General features: G+C 45.8%; 1 protein-coding gene across 2 annotated transcripts in view; it reads left to right on the top strand.

The window, feature by feature from the left end:
* Window positions 1-12,683, top strand: part of nck1b (NCK adaptor protein 1b) — a 39,045-nt gene extending 26,362 nt beyond the window's left edge. The window contains exons 1-3 of one of the 2 annotated variants that reach the window (XM_010898144.5): window positions 677-848; window positions 9,790-10,532; window positions 11,775-12,683. In XM_010898144.5, coding sequence (XP_010896446.1) covers window positions 815-848; window positions 9,790-10,532; window positions 11,775-11,975 — 978 coding nt within the window. In that variant the 5' untranslated portion in view covers window positions 677-814 and the 3' untranslated portion in view covers window positions 11,976-12,683. Of the gene's footprint in view, window positions 1-676; window positions 849-9,789; window positions 10,533-11,774 lie in introns of those variants that run through there. The other variant, XM_010898143.4, reaches the window with a different exon arrangement.
* Window positions 12,684-17,338: the final 4,655 nt, after the last annotated feature.

Here is a 17,338-nt window from a genome sequence, read left to right as displayed (position 1 = left end):
ACACTGTGAGGTCACAGCCTGAGGAGAAGGCTGAACACTGAGCGGTCCCAGTCTGAGGAGAAGGTTGAACACTGTGAGGTCACAGTCTGAGGTCACAATCATACTAATACATGTTACTGTGACTGTATGTAGGAAGAGCCTTACTCTAGTTCATGCCTGATTTCCAAATCAATCCCTATTCCCTTCATGGTTCCCTGTGTGACCAGAGCCCACAGTGACCCTGCATGCCCAACTAGTGCTCTAAATAGGGACTAGGATGACATTTGGGATGTGACACACTCTATTGTATCAAATGCAGCTGGGATTTGGTTATGCTCGGTGGATGATGTCTTTAACGGTCATCCACTGAGGTGTTTGTGTGTGTGTGTATGGTTTCCTGGGTTTGTTATGAGGCGTATCTACATGCAACTGGAGCCAGAGCACCCATGTGACATGGAGAGTCCTCCCTCCCAGTGTAACACACATTCCTAAAGGCCCCTCTCTTTCACTTCTTGTTTCTGCCCTGAACGCTGATGACGACATGGTTGCTGTCCTCCCCCTCTCTGTCTCTCCCTCTGAAAGGTCTTGACTGGCTCAGACAGTTAGCGGAGGCCTCTCTCCCTGCCTGTTTTTGCCTGAGGCAGGTCACATGTCCAGGGAGTGGGCTGTCCATTGGCTGTGTCAGGTCACATGTCCAGGGAGTGGGCTGTCCATTGGCTGTGTCAGGTCACATGTCTGAGGAGTGGGCTGCCTGCGCTGCTCTCTCTCTTTCATATGGAATAGCTCTGCTGTGGTGGGAAGACAGGAGCGTGGCTGGGAGAGGGAGCGCCCCAAAATGAACATGGCTAACCTCTTCAAGCATTTCTGCCGTGAGTTTTCTGACATAGTAAAGATTTTCTTGAGTTCTGGGAAGTGTTTTTGGTTTGAGTTTTGGAAAGTTTTGGAGTTTCTCGAAGAAGGGGAAGTGCCTTTGGTTTTCCCCACCCTGAGTTTGGAAGCAGATGTTCAGTTTTTTCTGTTTTTGGAGTTGTTCAGGGAGTGTTGCAGAGTGTGTTGTAGGATGTGTTCTGTACAGCCTACATTGTGACAAACATTGTGTTGTCTGTTTCTCAGGGACTTTGGGCTGCTTGTGTGTTTTAGCCAAACTGGTAGAGCTGGGCGGATATGAGACTGAAAGCCTGCTGCTGAAGCCTGTAATTGCTGTCTAACACACAGTCACACACGAACCTCTGTAATCTTTCTGCATTTTTCTCCTGTTGTAGACTAGTGTAGAAGTTGTAGGTTTTTTTCACTGAACTAGATACGTAGTTTTCTACAATGACCTGGGCTTTGTTCATGCCGGATCTTTATCCTTCCTCTGTTCCTAACCATGTTTGGGAACTGTCCAATAATATTTGGAAAGAATACTAAAGCGTAGACTAGGCTTGGTGGTTTCAAAATGTGGATCATCTTATTTTGGGGGTGGGTGTGTGTGTGTGTGTGTGTGTGTATGTATTGGGGGGGGGGGAGAGACTCATGCATCTTGAACACTGTACTCATTGTAATAAGAGGGGGTGTTTATGTCTGCCTGTCTCTATTTGTCTGTCTCTCTCTCTGGTTGAATCCAGGGGTTCTGGTCAGTCTGTGATCTACTGTTTGATGGTTGAATCCAGTGGTTCTGGTCAGTCTGTGATCTACTGTTTGATGGTTGAATCCAGGGGTTCTGGTCAGTCAGTGATCTACTGTTTGATGGTTGAATCCAGGGGTTCTGGTCAGTCTGTGATCTACTGTTTGATGGTTGAATCCAGGGGTTCTGGTCAGTCTGTGATCTACTGTTTGATGGTTGAATCCAGGGGTTCTGGTCAGTCAGTGATGTACTGTGTGTGATGACTGATTAAGCTTACTGGGCCCAGTTGTCCTTGGCTAACTAATGATAAAACTAGGCTACTCTTAACTGGTCACATCACACCCATTAGTCTGTATTTCGGGAGGGAGGGAGAGAGAGGGGAAACTAATTTAAGACACATTTCTCCTGAATAGCAGCAACAGGAAGTAAAGTGAGGAGCTGAAAGGAAGTTGAATCATTGTGAGCAGCGTCTGTCTGTACAGCAGCCTTGCACACGTGCACGAGCGCGCACACACACACACAGGCATGTTTAAAGGATGAAGAAGGGTGAGGTGGGGAAGGGTGAGGTGGGGAAGGGTGAGGATGAAGCAGGGTGAGGTGGGGAAGGGTGTGGATGAAGAAGGGTGAGGTGGGGAAGGGTGTGGATGAAGAAGGGTGAGGTGGGGAAGGGTGTGGATGAAGGAGGGTGAGGTGGGGAAGGGTGTGGATGAAGCAGGGTGAGGTGGGGAAGGGTGTGGATGAAGCAGGGTGAGGTGGGGAAGGGTTAACAAAACGAAAATATGAATGAGATGAGTAGATCAGGCAATAAATGTTTGGTCAAGTATTTGAATATCTTCCACCATTATAAGCCATTATAAAGAAAAGCCACATTTGTAGGAAGAAGAAACCGCTGTGTTTAAATCCAGCATATCTCAGGACCAGCAGAAGAGGCTGGGACACATTTAGACAGGAGGAAGATCCACTACAAACTGTGAACTGAACTACTGGCATGACTGTGAAACAGCTCTGCTGTGGCATTAGATATTACATAGCTAGCCAGCAGCTAATCACTACTAGCCTAGCTAAACAGTACGGTACATGGTTGTCTGGCCAGCGGGATGAGATGAGATTTTATAGCGGGATGAAATGAGACTTTTATTGAAATCGGATTTCAATATATCCAACTTTCCAATATCGTATTGAATCATGTGGAATATGTTTTTGTGGTAATGGGAAGCATACTCTTTTACAGCCACAGTCCAGATCGCAAGCCGATGGGGTATGATTTATCAGCATTCAAAAAGTACAAATGAATACAATATTTGTATGGATTATTTCCATTCCTAATGACAAAGTGAACTAATTGAATTGTATTTAAACAGTGAAGCAAGGCATGATCAGTCCTCCTCCCTGACTGATTGGGTCTTTCGAAGTGTCATGTGTCTGTAGTGGAAAGAGAAGGAGCACTCCGTTTCCTGTAAACAGATCAAATAAAAAATGTAATTTTTTATTTAAAGTGTCAGCATGAAATAAAGGATGATGGTGATAATAGCACTAGTGAATGCTTTAAAACCATAAACAGGACAATACAACTGGACATGAATGAGTTAAGACCATAAACAGGACAATACATCTGGACATGAATGAGTTAAGACCATAAACAGAACAATACACCTGGACATGAATGAGTTAAGACCATAAACAGGACAATACACATTGACATTAATGAGTTAAGACCATAAACAGGACAATACACATGGACATGAATGAGTTAAGACCATAAACAGAACAATACACCTGGACATGAATGAGTTAAGACCATAAACAGGACAATACACATTGACATTAATGAGTTAAGACCATAAACAGGACAATACACCTGGACATGAATGAGTTAAGACCATAAACAGGAGAATACACCTGGACATGAATGAGTTAAGACCATAAACAGGACAATACACCTGGACATGAATGAGAACATTAATAATAATAATAATTATAGTAATTAAACAGTGAGGAAGAGACCGAGTCTGTACCTATTTTCCTCTCTGCCTCATTCCTAAGTGTATACACAGGTCACTGCTCTGGAGAAACTGGCTGGTTGTAATCGATTTGTCCTGGTGCAGCAGGCCTTATCCAGACTGCTCAGTCAGAACCTCAGAAACACTGTAGTCTGATCCAAGGACAGACGTTTCTGCACATTTAAAGCAGGAGGACAAGTAAACCAGTACCCTAATCCACTATCATAGTTATCTATCATATTTATCATGTCGATCATTATGGATTGTGTTCACTTCCTTAGCAGCTCAGCTGGTGGATCACAACCTCTATCAGCCACTGGTCTACAGCTTTGGACCTTGGAACAAGAGCAGTATTCTGGACCTCATATGGTACCAGGTAGATCAGAACAGGATCAATAGTCTGGACCTCATATGGTACCAGGTAGACCAGAGCAGGATCAGTAGTCTGGACCTCGAATTGTACCTGGGAGACCAGAACAGGATCAGTAGTCCGGACCTCATATGGTACCAGTACCAGGTAAAACAGAACAGGGTCATTAGTCTGGAGTTTGTATGGTACCTGGTAGAACAGGACAGGATCAGTAGTCTTGACCACGTATGGTACCTGGCAGAACAAGAGCAGAAGTCTGGACCTTGTATGGTACTAGGTAGAACAGATATTTTGTCTGGTTGTTTGGGCAGGTGGATGTTCGAATGGTCTGTTTGTTTTCTGTCTAGTGCCTGATTAGTTGGCAGGTCAGTTGGCTTTATGTTGGCTGGCTAGTTGGTTTGTTGGCTGGCTAGTTGGTTTGTTGGCTGGCTCGTTGGTTGATTGGCTGGTTAGTTGGTTGATTGGCTGGCTAGTTTTTGGCTGGCTGAATGTTTGTTTTTTGACTGGGTTAGTTGGTTGCCTGGCTAGTTGTTTGGCTGGCTGGGTGTTGTTGTAGCAAGAGGAAGAACACTGAAACCTAAGGAAGTGGAGGGGTCACGAGGAAGTGGAGGGGTCAGGAGGAAGTGGAGGGGTCAGGAAGGCCTGCAGAGACAAAGGAGGGAGGAGGGGGTGTGTTATTGAACTATAGAGTTCCTGTCTGATGTACTTCACTTTCTTCTCCTCCTACCTTTGTCTTTTTGTCTTCGTCCTCATGCTGTGTCAGATCATCAGGACAGTTTATCAAGGCTAGTTTACTAAGGAAGCAGGAGTGTTCAGTGAAGACTAGCTTACGGAGGATGAGCCAGGAGTGTTCAGTGAAGGCTAGTTTATGGAGGATGAGCCAGGAGTGTTCAGTGAAGGCCAATTTAGGTATGGGAGGACAAAGCTGTAGAGGATGAGGCGAAAGCGTGGATATTTTTCATGTCCTCCAAACCCAGTGATTTACAGTGTTCTAATGCATCGCTGCTTCCTTCCTCAACTTCCTCCCTTTGGGAAACACCTTCTGACGTAGAAACGTTGAGTGTGTGATAGGGGGGAATGTGCGAAGGAAGATCATAAGAGAACCATAGAAAAGGAAATAATAGAGAGACTGCGGTAGAAGAGCTAAAAACCACAAACATAATGAAGTAATCTCATTCTGGGAGTTTTAGATTAAAAATAAATCCTAGATCCTCCCAAAGAAATGTGCCATGTGCTTTGATCTAGGAATCAAAGATTCAAGTTGCTTGGTGTACACATCACTGGGAAGTGAACCTGCTCCTACCTAACACACACAGTTAAAAGGCTACGTCAGAGACGCTCCCCCTCTTAGTAGGCTAAAAAGATTTGTCACAGTCCCTCAGATACTAAAACGTTCTACAGCTGCCCCACTGAAGCAACTCTGACTCTCAATCCCACTTGATCTGGCAGATGACCTCTACATGAAGTGGCAAGACCCAATCATCCAGGACCTCTATACCAGTTCGGATTAGAGGATAACTCTAAAAACAGTCAAATACAAACAGCCATAGACTATCAAAGGTCCCCAAATGTCCACATGCCTAATTTTCACATTTTAAAGGAGATATCATGAGAAGTATATTAAGCTGTAGACTGTAAACTATAAATTTGACAGGCCAAGCTATGCCTGAAAATATCCTTCTCTGCTAATAGGGCAATAATTACATTACATCATGGGGTCACAAGTCTCCAGAACTATGATTAGACACCACCTCCATGACACCACCTCCTATTTAGAAGGGTTACCGGAATAAAGCCTCAACTGTCACAAACCACAAACGTAAATGTTGTTAAATGGCTTTTGAACTTTTCTTATGCGATTGGTCTGTTCTGATGACATTTAAACTGAGCTTGTTGGCAACACACACCAGAGATGAGTTTGGTGTAAAAAAAGAAATAAAATAAAAAGTCATGCAGAAACGAAACTAATCACCACTGAAAAGTATGGTGGTGGATGTCATATTGTGGGGCTGTTTTGCTCTCAGATACCCTGGGAACCTTGTTAGAATACATGTCATCATGGACTCTGTCAAGCACCAGCACATTTTAGACCAAAACCTGTCTTCCAGCAGGACAACCCGTGCCTCCATATAAAACAGGAAAAATAATTCACTGAATCAAGCATCTACAATAGCAATATGTTCCATGACCTAAATCCTATTGAAAATCGGTTGTCGAGGAGAGTTCACAAGCGAGGACCGAGGACTCTGAAGAGTTCCTGTTTAGAGAAATGGTCTCAAAGCCCTTCCTTTGTTTTCTCCTATCTCATCAGGCATTGTAATGGACAACTCAGAGCTGTTATCTTGGCAAAGGGATGCATTAATATCTAAATAGAGGCTAAATAAACATGACGTCTGTGAGGCCGATACGTTAGCTAAATAAACATGACGTCTGTGAGGCCGATACGTTAGCTAAATAAACATGACGTCTGTGAGGCCGATACGTTTAGCTAAATAAACATGACATCTGTGAGGCCGATACGTTAGCTTAATAGACATGACGTCTGTGAGGTGGTAATACGTTAGCTAAATAAACATAACATCTGTGAGGCCGATACGTTAGCTATATAAACATGACGTCTGTGAGGCCGATACGTTAGCTAAATAAACATGACGTCTGTGAGGCCGATACGTTAGCTTAGTAGACATGACGTCTGTGAGGCCGATATTTTAGCTAAATAAACATGACGTCTGTGAGGTGGTAATACGTTAGCTAAATAAACATGACGTCTGTGAGGTGGTAATACGTAAGCTAAATAAACATGACGTCTGTGAGGCCGATACGTTAGCTAAATAAACATGACATCTGTGAGGCCGATATTTTAGCTAAATAAACATGACGTCTGTGAGGCCGATACGTTAGCTAAATAAACATGACATCTGTGAGGCCGATACGTTAGCTAAATAAACATGACGTCTGTGAGGCCGATACGTTAGCTAAATAAACATGACGTCTGTGAGGCCGATACGTTAGCTATATAAATATGACGTCTGTGAGGCCGATACGTTAGCTATATAAACATGACGTCTGTGAGGCCGATACGTTAGCTAAATAAACATGACGTCTGTGAGGCCGATACGTTAGCTATATAAACATGACGTCTGTGAGGCCGATACGTTAGCTAAATAAACATGACGTCTGTGAGGCCGATACGTTAGCTATATAAACATGACGTCTGTGAGGCCGATACGTTAGCTAAATAAACATGATGTCTGTGAGGCGGTAATATGTTAGCTAAATAAACATGACATCTGTGAGGCCGATACGTTAGCTATATAAACATGACGTCTGTGAGGCCGATACGTTAGCTAAATAAACATGACGTCTGTGAGGCCGATACGTTAGCTTAGTAGACATGACGTCTGTGAGGCCGATATTTTAGCTAAATAAACATGACGTCTGTGAGGTGGTAATACGTAAGCTAAATAAACATGACGTCTGTGAGGCCGATACGTTAGCTAAATAAACATGACATCTGTGAGGCCGATATTTTAGCTAAATAAACATGACGTCTGTGAGGCCGATACGTTAGCTAAATAAACATGACGTCTGTGAGGCCGATACGTTAGCTATATAAACATGACGTCTGTGAGGCCGATACGTTAGCTAAATAAACATGATGTCTGTGAGGCGGTAATATGTTAGCTAAATAAACATGACATCTGTGAGGCCGATACGTTAGCTATATAAACATGACGTCTGTGAGGCCGATACGTTAGCTAAATAAACATGACGTCTGTGAGGCGATAATACGTTAGCTGAATAAACATGACGTCTGTGAGGCGGTAATACGTTAGATGAATAAACATGTCTCTGAGACCTATGTGTTTGTTAAATAAACATTTTGCCTTTGAGACACACGGGCCTGGAATAGATCTGTGTATCGGTATTATTTGTTGCGAAGATGGATTTGTTACTTTGATAAATGAATGTGCAGCAGGCGGGTCCTAAAATTAGACCTGTCAGACTGTTGGAACTAGTGAATCTACCACAGCATTATACCTGACAACAAGCTGTGACACGTTTACCCCCTCACACACACAGTCTCACACACACACAAACCATGTCCTAGATTGAGGCCTCTTCGTCTGGTGTATTCTTCCTATCACTCCAGAGGGTCCAAAGCAAGATTTCATCTATATAACTGGTAGAGCTATTACTGGCCTTCTGTCTCTGCCCCTGTGTGTGTTTCTGTCTGTGTCCTGACCAAGAAATCAAAACATGAAAGATCGTGACTGAAAAATGCCATTCCTGGCTCCAGAGTTAGTGTTTGGGGTAAAGTTTAGGGTCATGTTCATGGTGTTTGTTGCGGGGGGTGGGGTGTTGAGCTTGTAGAGGTTGGTCTGCTTCTATGCTGGTTTTATGTCTAGTGCTTGTTTTTGAATTGTTGAGGGCAAGTTGAGTAAATTCCCCCGAAGTCCTGGGTGATAGTACTGACACCCAGGTATAACACTAAGCGGTTTTGTTGACCTTTTGCGGATTTATCTGGGTCATTTCCAAATGGGTCCAAACAGTCATCGACCTGATCAGGAACCATTGAAACCCTGAACTTTTGGGACATGTCTTCATGCTGATGTATCATTCGAAACGTCTGATATTTTGGTTGATGTATTCAACTCAGAAAATGTCATGAGATTGAGATCAGTAGCGTGTTTCCCAGCAACACATTTAATACACGTCTTTAAAACGTTACACCGTATAGTCATCTGTAATGTTGGCCAAACATTGTGGCTGGTTGACATCTGGTTGGTTGCTCGTTGAATCTGCCAACCAGGCTGGTGCTGTTGTGGTCATGATGGGTTGACATGGACTCATCAAACGATTGTCATTGCAGATCAAATCACACCCTATTCCCTACACCCTATTCCCTGCACTACCACTGACTAGGTCTCAAATCACACCCTATTCCCTACACCCTATTCCCTGCACTACCACTGACTAGGTCTCAAATCACACCCTATTCCCTACACCCTATTCCCTACACTACCACTGACTAGGTCTCAGTAACAGTTTGTACCCAGTCTGGGGTTGGCTCCAGGCTGTACACCTGCTTCCTTTGTTGGCCAACCTGGTACAACACTGATGCTACTTCAGTTAGTTTGTGGAGACATTGTAGCCATTTTTAGGCACATTACAATGATTAATATTAAATGGACAGATCCTGGATATACAATAAGCTTTGCAGATACAGGCTATGGACAGATCCTAGATCTATACCGAGGCTTTGCAGAGCCTAGATCTATACCGAGGCTTTGCAGAGCCTAGATCTACCCCGAGGCTTTGCAGATCCTAGATCTGCTCCGAGGCTTTGCAGATCCTAGATCTGCTCCGAGGCTTTGCAGATCCTAGATCTGCTCCGAGGCTTTGCAGATCCTAGATCTGCTCCGAGGCTTTGCAGATCCTAGATCTGCTCCGAGGCTTTGCAGATCCACGGCTCTGGACAGATTATTCAGCAGCTGATGTTGTAGAGGCAGACTTTTGTCTCCTTTAGACCTGAAATTTCTGTTATATTAGTTGAATGTGCTAGTTCTGGAGAGATTCAAATACACTGCTCTAGGTAGTCAGTATATCCTTCTAATCATACCAGTTTCACAAAGGTCCACTTCCTCTCTCTCTCTCTGTCTTCTCTCTCTCTCTATCTTCCCTCTCTGTCTGAATTCCCTCTCAGTATCCATGACAACCCCCTCTGCTGTTTCCTTTAGTAGTCTGCTCAGGGTGTATCAATGGGTAGCCATGGAAACCTCCTGGTTGTTCCCCTAGTAACCATCACTACGTCTTCTGGTTTCTCCAAACAGGCATCGGTAAGGTGAAGAGGAAAACTGGGATGCGAGACACGGCCTCCAACGCCGACGCTGACATGTACTCTGACAACGGCGAGCGCCTGTACGACCTTAACCTGCCAGCCCTCGTCAAATTCAGCTACACCGCCGAACGGGAGGATGAGCTCTCATTGGTCAAGGGCACCCGCGTCATCGTCATGGAGAAGTGTAGCGACGGCTGGTGGCGTGGGGGTTACCAGGGGCGTTCCGGCTGGTTCCCGTCTAACTACGTGACGGAAGACGCGGACGGGAGCGCAGGGGGAGGTTTGGGGGACCCTGCGGCGTCGTTAACGGAGAAGCTGGCGGCTGTGGTGCGTAGTGCCTCCAATGGGGTGCTCCACACGGTACAGGCCCTGTACCCCTTCAGCTCGGGGAACGACGAGGAGCTGAACTTTGAGAAGGGCGAGGTGATGGAGGTCGTGGAGAAACCTGAGAATGACCCTGAGTGGTGGAAGTGTCGCAAAGCGGACGGACAGCTGGGGCTGGTGCCGAAGAACTACGTCACTGTGTTGCCGCAGCAGGACTCCACTACCCAGAATGCCACGCCAGGCCCTGTGGGCCCGCCCACACCCGACTGTGACTACATTTCCCCGGCCACGGTGGGCCGGTTTGCCGGGAAGCAGTGGTACTACGGTCGGGTGACGCGTCATCAGGCCGAAGTTGCCCTCAACCAGAGAGGAACAGAGGGAGACTTCCTGATCAGAGACTCTGAGTCATCGGTGAGTTCCTCCACTACTAGAACACCTGAGGCGCTGTAGCCTAGAACACCTGAGGCGCTGTCTCCTAGAACACCTGAGGCGCTATAGCCTAGAACACGTGAGGCGCTGTAGCCTAGAACACGTGAGGCGCTGTAGCCTAGAACACGTGAGGCGCTGTAGCCTAGAACACGTGAGGCGCTGTAGCCTAGAACACCTGAGGCGCTGTAGCCTAGAACACGTGAGGCGCTGTAGCCTAGAACACGTGAGGCGCTGTAGCCTAGAACACGTGAGGCGCTGTAGCCTAGAACACGTGAGGCGCTGTAGCCTAGAACACGTGAGGCGCTGTAGCCTAGAACACGTGAGGCGCTGTAGCCTAGAACACGTGAGGCGCTGTAGCCTAGAACACGTGAGGCGCTGTAGCCTAGAACACGTGAGGCGCTGTAGCCTAGAACACCTGAGGCGCTGTAGCCTAGAACACCTGAGGCGCTGTAGCCTAGAACACCTGAGGCGCTGTAGCCTAGAACACCTGAGGCGCTGTAGCCTAGAACACGTGAGGCGCTGTAGCCTAGAACACGTGAGGCGCTGTAGCCTAGAACACGTGAGGCGCTGTAGCCTAGAACACCTGAGGCGCTGTAGCCTAGAACACCTGAGGCGCTGTAGCCTAGAACACCTGAGGCGCTGTAGCCTAGAACACCTGAGGCGCTGTAGCCTAGAACACCTGAGGCGCTGTAGCCTAGAACACCTGAGGCGCTGTAGCCTAGAACACCTGAGGCGCTGTAGCCTAGAACACCTGAGGCGCTGTAGCCTAGACGTTTAGAAACCATTAGTCACGAGGGCTCAACTACTGTCTTGAGGTAGTTGTTCAGGAAAGCTTGTTTGCTGCACATTTTCTGACCGCATCATCTATAGGACTAAATCTATAGGACGTAGCTGTGATTAAAGATAATCTATTTCAAATGTTTTAGAGAAAATCCTTGAGCCGGCAAGGTGACAGATGAGTTGTAACATGCAGACGTGTCTCTTGATCTGTTTCAGAATGATGGTCAGGGACATTAAAATGTAATTAGTTCTTATTTCTGTAATAATAAACGTACTTAATGGTAAGTGTAATATTGTCTTATCGAGGTACAGACAACCTACCTGAGAGGTTGGGTGCCTGGTCTTAGTATGACCACATGTGGACTGTTCACTTGTGTATCTCACCCTCCTTTTCTTTTCTTTCTCTGTCTCTCCTTTTCTCTCTCTCTTCTTTTCTGCCCCCAGCCCAATGACTTTTCCATCTCACTCAAGGCTCAGGGCAAGAACAAGCATTTCAAGGTCCAGTTAAAGGATGGTCTATACTGCATTGGCCAGAGGAAGTTCAGCTCTCTAGAGGAGTTGGTGGAACACTACAAGAAGGCCCCCATCTTCACCAGCGAGCATGGAGACAAACTCTATCTGGTCAAGGCCCTCAACGCCTCCTGATCTCACACACACACACACACACATGAACAACACACACACACACACACGTGAACAACACACACACACACACACGTGAACAACACACACACTTGAACACACACGGACACATGCTCTTCAGGACAACACAGTACATGCCAACTTACATACTTACTCAAACTGAAACCCTGGAGACTTTTCCACATCACCAGGTCTTATGTGCCTGGAGCCGTGAGCATTCCAAGAAACGAGAGAGAGGAGAGTTGGGAGGAGAGGGGGAAATGGACAATGGACTCTCCTGTGTGCGAACTCTGACCTGTGGGTGGATAGTTCTAACCCGCCCTGGTCATGTGTTTAGGTCTTAGAGGTCAAAGGTCATGCCATGTATTTCAAACTCCACGAAACATCTATTAGTTCTACATTCTTTTTTTTTGTTAATAATATATATATTCTTTTTAACAGTTTCTTTTTAAAAATGTGATATTTTTAACTCCACCCAAACATACCCACCAATGTCAACAGTGACCAGTCACAATAAGAGGCGTTTTGGATAATGGCCGTTGGTTTGAGATCCGCGGTCTAGCCCAACTACATATTTCAGAGGACTTAGTTGTCCTACTGTTGCTGTCGTCTGTCTTAACTCTTTTCAGTGTCGTACAACAACTGCTATGTTGTAGACCAATCACAGTCCTGCTAACTTACTGTTCAAACTAAATAAAAATGATCAACTGACCCAAGTGTATTTATTGCAAGGGTTTCATAGTGTCGCTACAGATGTGCTGAGTGCCAGCCTGCTAAATATCGATACTTGCGTAACTAGTTCTTTGAAGGAAGTGTTCATTCAGTCATACAGGCCTTTTTCGTGAGGGATATGACACGGACTGGCAGACCGAGGTTTGGCAAACACTGCTCCAGATGATCTGTAGCTCTGCTTTCTTCATCAAATCTATGTACTCTGCTCAAATAAATGAAGGGAACACGTAGTCATCACCCTATTACACCAAGTCCGTTCAACCTCAGGGATGTCAATCTGTCCAGTTAGGAAGCATACGTGGTTGTGAATCAGTGTCACCTGTTTTGGTGCAAATGAAAGTGACAACAGGTGCACTGGAGAGGCAACAGCTAGACAACCCCCAGAAAGGGAATGGTTTTGCAGGTGGTGGCCACAGACAACTGCTCTCTCCTTATCCTTCCAGACTGATTCTTCAGTCTGGAAGGATAAGCTGCAGGCGGTACCTGCAGCTCATTCAGGTTGCACAGGTAGTCCAGCTCCTCCAGGATGGCACATCCATACGTTCCGTCGCCAGAAGGTTTCCTGCGTCTCCCAGTACAGTCTCTAGAGCATGGAGGAGACACCAGGAGATGGACCTTTACATGAGGAGAGCTGGACAGGGCCGTAGAAGGGCATCAACCCAGCAGCAAGACCGGTATCTGCTCCTTTGGGAGCATGAGGAGCACTGCCAGAGCCCTACAAAATGACATCCAGTGGGCTGTTGGTGTGCATGTTTCTGACCAAACCGTTAGAAACAGACTCCATGAGGGTGGCATGAGGTCTTCTAGTGGGACCTGTGCTCACAGCCCAGCACCGTGCAGTTTGATTGGTATTCGCCACAGAACACCAGAATTGGCAGGTCTGCCGTTGGCACCCCGTTCTCTTCACAGATGAGAGCAGGTTCATAGTAAGCACATGTGGCAGACATGAAAGAGTCTGGAGACGCCATGGTGAATTTATTCTGCCTGTAACATCATCCAGCATGACCAGTTAAGCTGTAGGTCAGTGATGGTCTGGGGAAGTATATCCTTGGAGGGTTGCTCAGACCTCCACATGCTAGCCAATGGTACCGGGATGAAATCCTCAGTCCCATTGTCTGACTTTACGCTGGTGCAGTGGGCCTGGGTTCCTCCTGGTGCAGGACAATGCCCGGGCCTCATGTGGCCATTGTTTGTAGGCAGTTTCTGAATGATGAAGGCATTGATGCCATTGACTGGCCCTCATGTTCCCCAGACCTGAATCCAATTGAGAACCTCTGGGACGTTTTGTATCGGTGCATCCGTCACCGCCAAGTAGTGCCACAGACTTTCCAGGAGCTCATTGATGCCCTGATCCAGGTCTGGGAGGAGATCCCCCAGGACACCATCTACATCTCATCAGGAGCATGCCCAGACATTAGTGGGAGAGCTTACAGGCACGTGGGGGCCATACACACTACTGAGTCACATTAGCAGTTGCCGTGATGAAATTCACGCAAGTTGGAACAGCCTGTTGTTTGCTTTGGGACATTCCTTAAGGTGACTGGGAATTTTTTTGAGCAGAGTATTTTAAGTTAGCTGTCACTAGTTAGGTCATGTTTTGTTCTGAAGAGCTTGTTTGTATTTATCTTGTTAGACAGGCTATAGTACATTTTGCGTGCCTCAATATATTAATCTAATGCCTGTTGGGAGAATTAATGAGTGGTTTGATGCAACATTTGAGCAGAGGAACAGTAATTCTCTTCATGGTTAAAGGGTCACTCATCGCGATTGCCCCATTGAATGTAACAACTACGGTCAAAAACACTTCTAAAAAGGTGATGTCACCCTGTCTCAGACGGATCACCAACCAATCAGACTGAGTTTCAGGTGGCAGCAGGTTGTTTGGGGAGGGGATGGACTGCGCTCTCTGTTTTAATAGGCTAGAGGTGGTTGTCATTCTTGTTATTTTTTTAAACCAATGATTGGTTTGCAAGGTGGTAATCAGATGGGCGATCACGTGACAGGACACCATAGACCAGTAACTTGTTTTACATTTTCACTCAAGTCTTTCAGAAGACTTTGCTACCCAGAATGACATACTGAAGTTAATTTGGTTATGTGCCTTGCTCAAAGCCAAAAATATTTTTTTGGATTTGAACCTGACATTGATTGGTGCCCCTCGATACAGTTTAAGGAGAAAATAATAAAATAAACCATTAACATATAAATAAAGGATAACAAAACAAGTGTACAACTGAACTAAGCTAAAAAGCTGTGTGCTAAGATCTCAGTGTATTCCCGTCTCCCACTGCTACAGCCGGACTAAAATACAGTCTTTCTCAGGGGTTACTTAACACTATTCGCGAAATTTCGCATAGCCAACGCTAACATTGCCCTGAGTGTTTCGCCTGTAGCATACTTGTGGGTGTGTCTTTGGGCGAACTATCATAACAGCAGGTAAGCTATGTATTAAGGTTTGAGAATAGCACATTTGTATGAAGGAACGTCAAATTATTACAATGGTTAAAATTGGAATAGAAACGTATTTTAATACATTTTATATACCTCCTCAATTCATATGCCTAATTGATGTAAATCTTACAACCTGCAACCAGCTTGCTAGAATAAGGTATATCCACCAGTTAGCTAAGGTATCTAATATTGACACCAGAAGCACCAACTATCTCGGCCACCGGTCTCCACACTGCATTTTCTTTTGTTTGCGTAAATTTTTTCATCCATCTTTTAAAAGGACCGCAAAATCTGTTCTGTTTATTCTATTAATTGCACGGAGAGCATTTCACAAACACACGCAAAATGCCGTGATTGGTCAGTCCCCAGCGATAGACGAGGGTGATTTGCATAAAGTTGGAAAATCTTAACTTTTTCTTCGCCTTTCAAGGATCCCACGCATCGCCCCACCAGCCACTCGCTCGCCTCGCTTTCTTTCATTGAAATGAATAGTGTGAATGCACCGTTAGCAGCGCCTGTTGCAGCCTCCCACTACTACAGCCAGACTGGAAAAAAGCTTGTCTCTGGGGTTAGCAATGCGTGTCAGGCAAAGTCAAACTGAAGTGTTGACAGATATCTTGCCTCAGAAAGTTATCTCCCTCCTCCTTTGCCGGGTGGACTCTGTTCTCCACGGCCTGGTCTCCTTTTCTTCTGCAGGTACTGTTCTTCTCTGTTCTACAGGTACAGTACTCTTCTCTGGACAGTGTTTCTGTGGATAACTCGTTGCTAGGCAACTATGATCAGGGTCTGGTTTCAATGAAAGACTCTTAGCGTAAAGAGCTACATCACTGCTTGTCATTAACTTTTCCAGTTGAAAAACATGAAATAGTGGCTAGCGCAGAGATTCGGTGCATTTTATTGGCCAGCTTGCGTTAAGTTCTTTCACTAAACCTGCAGCGACCATCTGGTTTGAAATTGGAGGATTGTACAACATTGTGGATAGAAACACCCTTATTTCAGAGAGGCATGTTTGTTCTACATAATATATTTCTGTGTAAGGATAAACATTTGCGTCCTGCTGATCATGCCTAGCCAGACTCTTCTGGGCTGAGTGCAGGGGTTTCAATGAGCTATGGTTACAACAAGCTAGCCAGACAGCAGACGTGTACATTCAGAGTCTGGCTCCAGACTCAGGCTGTGACGGAGTTATGATGACTTCTCCAGCTGGGGAGAGAGAGGTGAGGAGAGAGAAGACGAAGGGGGAATTCAGAGAGGAGAAGGACAAAAAAAGATTCAGGGAGGAGAGCGCTGGTGATGACCGTGTGTACAGTCTACATATCTGGAAAGATAGGGGATAGAGAGTGTCCATAATCCTACATCTGTCCCCCTGAGCTGTCCTCCAGCCTCTCATAGCCTTTGTCATGTGGGAGAGAGAGGGGATGGAGAGTGTCCATAATCCTACATCTGTTCCTCTGAGCTGTCCTCCAGCCTGTCATAGCCTTTGTCATGTGGGTGAAATGGGGGATGGAGAGTGTCCATAATCCTACATCTGTCCTTCTGAGCTGTCCTCCAGCCTGTCATAGCCTTGGTCATGTGGGAGAGAGAGGGGATGGAGAGTGTCCATAATCCTACATCTGTTCCTCTGAGCTGTCCTCCAGCCTGTCATAGCCTTTGTCATGTGGGTGAGATGGGGGATGGAGAGTGTCCATAATCCTACATCTGTCCCTCTGAGCTGTCCTCCAGCCTGTCATAGCCTTGGTCATGTGGGTGAGATGGGGGATGGTTGGTGCCCAGTGGACGATTCTGCACCGAAGCACTTCCCCAAACTCGCCCTAATCTAGACATGTCCACCATTGGATTTTCCATTTTTGAGTGGCTGGGGCAATTACTTTAGTTGAAAGGTGAGTGTGGGATATTTTGTATCGTTCCCAAAAAGTCACTTGGAACAGAGAGCTCCCTGGAACGTTCCTTAAGGTCACTGGGAGGATGTCTACTACTTTATAAAAACAGTTAAAAACAGACGTTTTTATAACCTTCCCCGGATCAATTCTTTGACACAATTCTATCTCCGAGATCTAAGTCCCATGGCTTGGCTCTTGCTGTCATGCACTGTGAAGTGTGGACCTTCTATAGACAGATGTGTGCCTAAGTCATGTACAGTGGACTCTAGTGGTCTAATTCTAGTGATGGTCAAAGGACACAGG

This window comes from Esox lucius, chromosome 21 (genome assembly GCF_011004845.1).
Source record: "Esox lucius isolate fEsoLuc1 chromosome 21, fEsoLuc1.pri, whole genome shotgun sequence".
Lineage (NCBI taxonomy): Eukaryota > Metazoa > Chordata > Actinopteri > Esociformes > Esocidae > Esox > Esox lucius.
Note: the sequence above shows the minus strand (reverse complement) of the source record. Positions and strands in the feature narration are given on the sequence as shown.